Source organism: Nannospalax galili, unplaced genomic scaffold, assembly GCF_000622305.1.
Source record: "Nannospalax galili isolate Female #2095 unplaced genomic scaffold, S.galili_v1.0 scaffold1088, whole genome shotgun sequence".
Taxonomy (NCBI): Eukaryota; Metazoa; Chordata; class Mammalia; order Rodentia; family Spalacidae; genus Nannospalax; species Nannospalax galili.
The window spans coordinates 44,326-49,669 of record NW_008358106.1 but is presented as its reverse complement, the minus strand read 5'-3'; the positions used below and the strand labels follow the sequence as shown (position 1 = coordinate 49,669).

Genomic DNA, 5,344 nt, shown 5'->3' with positions numbered 1-5,344 from the left:
TTTTTTTTTACAATCTTATTCACAACAGACTTAACACTCAAGGAGAAAAGCACTTGCTGTTGTTTACTGCACGGCAGGAGGCTTGCCAAAAAGGATCCTGTTTTCTAAAATACTTCAATGTGTGAAGTGCATGAAGAGGCCTCCCATCATTTTAAGATGAATTATGTTCTAATCTGCGCACTTAAAAACAACAACAATAGAAAAACTCAGGCTGTTTCTCAGTTCTTCGACGTCTTCTAGCTAAATGCCGGGAATATTAAGATGGATTTTAACTTCTTGCCAGGTTTTTTTCTTTCTTGCTTTTTTATTTATTATTTTTAAATCAGAGACCCAGTTACATTTTTAAAAGTGATGCTTGGTAGAAAGGCCACTCTCAGTTCCTGGAATCTGGACTTAAGATCCTAAAATGGGTCTCATGACCATTCTTTATTCTGATGAGAGTTGGTAGTTGCAAACTTTGGAAGCTCACCTGTACACATGCTACAAGTACAATTTCTTGGGGGCATGTGGCAAACAAGAGACTTCTTCATACTAGCTAGGATAGGAGCTAATCCACACTGTATGAGTTCCTTCTCCCTTCTGTGTGTGATGCAAGTCTTAAAAGATGATCTGACATAAAGGGATTGGGTAGAAATGAAATTTCACAGGGAGAACCCCACCTAGCAAGAGAGGGAAAGAAGATCAAGGATCTCTGAGGCCCTTCTGGAAGTCCCATATGCCCAGGTGCATACCACATGTTCAGTTTTGCCTTGGGAGCTCTCAGGGACCTCAAGCTTCTCTGGAGCTCTCTTTCCATTCTTCCCTAAACAAGGAAAAAATGGAAGGGTTGAGCTTTGCACACACATTTAGCATTTACATACATGAGGCAAAGGAAACACTGTGGCTCTCCTGGGTGGTTGTCACTGTGTTAGGCAAAGGGGACATTTGGTGACTAAAATGTCATGTTTCCATCCTCCAGATTCCAGACCAGGGATGAAGGTACTAAATAGTTTCTCAAAAGTATTATTTAACCAAGTTGTCATACATACCACAAAAGGAAAAATGCATGGAAACAGGAAATGATTTAAACTTGCTTGAGAGCAGGGGCAGGAGTGGTGGGGATTGATTGTTTTGACACAAACTGATGGCCTGAGGGATGAGGTGGAGTCATTAGGACAAATGGAAGGGTTCAGCTAGTGGAAGACCCTGAATCAGAAAGGCCTATATTATCTTAGCAAGGGCCAAGGCCTTTCCTGTGACCCTGTCTCCTAAGCAAGCACTGTGCTACGCTTTCCACAAGAGAATCAGGCACCTCTCCTTTCCTCCTCCTGTGTTCTTTTCCATGGCCAGAGGCCCTGTATGGAAGGAGGTGTGCACACCTCACAACTGCAGGCAGTCTCCTGCTACAAAAATAGTACTTTCTGCTTCACCAATAGAGCAGACTACCCAAAGATGCAAAGAAAAACCCTCTGCTTATTTCTCCAAGGCATATAGAGGATATTCAGTCAGAACTACTTGATGAGCTGTTGGTTCTGTGAATCCCTGTGGTGACCAGATAGTGCTACATACCATTTAAACATGCCATTAACAAATATAGATTACTTCAGTGTTGGGTCTCAGTATTTCACTAAAAATTAGCCAAAAGATTTAAGCAAAGTTGGAAGGAGGTTGTGTACTACAGTGGGTAAGATTATTATTTCTGAGGCTAGATGTGTTTGAATCCTGACTACTTTCTTCAAGAGATGTATGACCTTGAGCAACCTACTCAAACTCTACCTCTCAGGAGCCTTGTGCAGTCAGATGGAGATAAAGATACCTTTGGATTACTGTCAGACTTAAATGGACTTGGAAGTAAATAAGTACCTGGAGCACAGTTGTGGTCAATAATTTTTAAATAGTTAAGGGTGTTTCCTAAATTCCAACAGCAAGTTTAAATCCCTTTTGTTATATAGTCCATTAGGACTGCATGCAGAGATCACTATGAATTTTCTTCCTCAACTGCTTTGTGTGTTTGTGTTTGTGGAAGTGTTTGGTCCATGTGGGACGTACATGTTTGTGTGTGCATGCATGTGTGGATGTGCTCTGAGCATGTGTACATATAACTGTGGAGGTCAGAGATCAGCATTGGGTATCTTCCTCAGTCACTCTCCACCTTACATTTTTTTAGAAAGGAAAAGCACTGAACCTAGAGCTCACCCATTGGCACTGTGCAACCCAGTGATGAGGGTCAGGAAATAGATACAGAGCAACATCAGGCCCTGATAAATTACAGACACAAATGGGAACTACAGAGGTTGCTAACTTAGGAATTCACCCAAAGCCTCCTAAGAGGTGACAATTAACTATGTTCCTGAGCAGACAAGAGACATGGGAACAACTCTTGCAAACATACTGGAGAAGAAGGACTTGAAAAGTTACAGGGAAGGAGATCAACTTAGGCAGGAGTCCTTGGTGCGTTCAAGCAATGGCTGAGAGGGGAGGGTCGCTACAGACGAGGAAAGTGAAGAGGAAGTCGAGTGAGCAAAGAGTTACAAGATGTCTTGGCTGTGCCTTGACACTGAAGTAGATTTTTGTCTGTTTTGCTTTTAGCGTTCATTTTCCTCCTGATGATTCCACCCTTCCCTGTCTCCTTTTGGAGATAGAAACCAGATTTTGCTTTTTGGGACCAGTCCATTCCTGTCCCAGTGCAGTCAGTTGGGAGGGCTGACCTCCAGTGCCAGTGCCAAGTTTGTTCTGATTAATCTAAGTCTCTGAGAGTATCTGAACCACAGCCTTGGTTCAAAAAGGAACCTCAAACTGAAGCTGTGCCTCTGGTAGGAGAGGAAATACTTGCTACTTATATTGCAAAGTACCTTCCTTCTTGACAGGACGTATCATATGTGTGAAGGCATAATGACCACGGCTACCTTAAGCTATTTTGCCAAGTACCTGGAGGAGCCAGGAGAGTGCCTTATATATAGCTCAAGAATGATGCCAAAATCAGGGCAAACTGATCCTTGATTCTGACCTTTGTACAGCTAAGTTGAACTCTTCCTGTAGCGACTAGTGCTCTAAGACTTTTAATTACAGAATCCAAAATCTGCTCCTTGCCTAAGCCAATTTAGTTGGATTTTCTGTCTCTTCATTATAAGTAGTGATACATTCAAGTGATATATCTAAGTCCTCTCTATTGGTACCTGTGAATTTTTCCTTATATATGTGTGTGTGTGTGTGTGTGTGTGTGTGTGTGTGTGTGTGTGATATTTGGTGATAGAGCTGCCAAATAAATTTACTGAGCTGAAGGACCCCTAGATCAAAGAGATTGAAATTCTGTCAAATATCAACTTCCTATATAAGTGTGCCGCGTTCATGCCAAAGTCTGCCATGAGAAAATGTGACATAATAAAATGAAGTTGGAGAATTGGGCTTCTTACTATTCAAATAAATGAGAAAAGAATAGTTATGAAGGCAAGTCTCAGTTTTGTCTTCACTGCTGAGCCATTTACATCTGTGAGAAGAATGAGGTAAAACCCAGCAAATAAACCACTCACGCCATGCAGGGCATTAATAAAAGTGCTGAGAAATGAGGTCCCTCAGGAGCAAAAGGAATAGAACTCACCTGTAGGCAACTCAGACAACAAATGAGAAGAAGCCCTGTCCAGCCACTTAACAAAATTCTGCCATCTGCGTAAGAAAAAGAAACAGTCTGAGTGATGAGCACCAATACCTTGGAAATGTAAGCAGCGAAGCTCCAGTTTATACCGGTTGGTCATGATCTTGATGCGGTTTTCCTATCTGTATCATTCAGTGTTCAATGAAGGAAAAGAAATAACTTTGAGTTTATATATACATATATGTATGTACATTAAATCTTTGTGTCGGGGGCTTTCTGAAGTTTCTTTTTAGCCTTTATAATATTTGAAGGATTGCAACACAAACAAATGTAGAACGGAGTTAAATGTTTTGGACTCAGGCAATATTTATCGAACTTCCCAGGAAGAAACTGTACTCAGTAATAATAGGTCATAAATGAAAATCAGTTATCTAAAGCTTAAAATATGCAGATTAGTTGTATTTGCTTGCCTGGTACCCATTCTCCACTTCTGTATAAATACTCTGTTCTGGTGGTGATAACTACCTGATTCCTTTTGGATGCAGTGTGCGTAGGACTGTAGTCAAAGTTTCGCACCCTGTTCCAGCCAAGGTTGTGACTCATCTTACCTAGTTATAATTACAACCTGTCACTTTCTTTACTGCTTCCTGTCTCTTCTCGTCTACCACGTGTCTCTGTCTCCTCTGTCATTAAATTTTGGTTCTGATTTTTATTTTTCCTCAGTTTTGTGAGTTATTTCATGTTATTTAAAGAATATATTTGCTCATGTCATCAAAAGATAGCTTCTGTTGCTAGCAACCAACCTACAGATGGAGGACTTCAACGTCTGTTTCACCCAACAGAGGCCAGAAGTGGAAAGGAACTTGGGAAATAGATATCCTAGGTTTTCTCACAGAGTCCTAGTGTCATATGATTTTGTTCTCTTTAAATAGAAATTGTGTTAAATATGTACCTAGTTTGTTTTGCTTGTACCCCATATACCTTTTCTTATACTTGGGTCATATGTCGGGCTGATTCTTTGGTCAGCCTATGTATTCTGATGGCAATTTAAAAAATGTGGCCTCCAGAGCCTCATGTCAGGGAGAGAGAAGCCATGGTATGCAGTCCTGCAACTAAGAAACATGGTGACTATGTCAGATGCTGCAGGTCTGGTAAGGTAAAGACAAAGCTGGAGAAGCAGCAACATTCATGGCAAATGATAATCATACAAATGTCAGGCATGAGCTCAGATCTGGAAATAAACTACAATAGAATCATTTTCTATAATTTTACACTTCTTTCAGTTTCTTTTCAGACCCTCAGGAAGACCAGGCTTAGGCTTACAGCATCTTCTGACCCTTTTATAACAACACACAACAACCAAGAGACTAGATCTATTGACATTCACATGCTGAATTCCAAACGTTTTTCAGAGCTGTCAGGAAATGTCAGGTCATGTTCTCTCAGACACGGAATAGAAGACAAAGGGCTGGCGAGACAACTCAGTAAGTAAAGGAGCTTGCCCTGCAAACCTGATCTCCAGAACTCAGGCCCTGAAAGCCTGATGTCCTGAGGTTGATCTCCAGAACCCATGGTAGGAGAGAACACTTGAAAGCTGTCCTCTGACATACAAGCCAGTGCAGTGGCACTTGTGTGCCCATACTCAAACACAGACACACATACTAAAATACATAAGTAAATAAGTACATAAATAAATAAATAAATAAATATAGCATTCTTGGGAGTACTTTTCCTTCCTTCCTTCCGTCCTTCCTTCCTTCCTTCGTTCCTGCC

General features: G+C 41.1%; 1 protein-coding gene across 1 annotated transcript in view; it reads right to left on the bottom strand.

Annotated features, from left to right (window-relative positions):
- CUNH1orf87 (chromosome unknown C1orf87 homolog) overlaps positions 1–5,344 on the bottom strand; it is a gene marked incomplete at its 5' end in the record, with an annotated part of 50,255 nt that overhangs the window by 10,882 nt on the left and 34,029 nt on the right. Inside the window, 2 exons of the mRNA XM_029557812.1 lie at positions 732–802; positions 3,578–3,642. Of these exons, the coding sequence (XP_029413672.1) occupies positions 732–802; positions 3,578–3,642 (136 nt within the window). The remainder of the gene's footprint in view (positions 1–731; positions 803–3,577; positions 3,643–5,344) is intronic.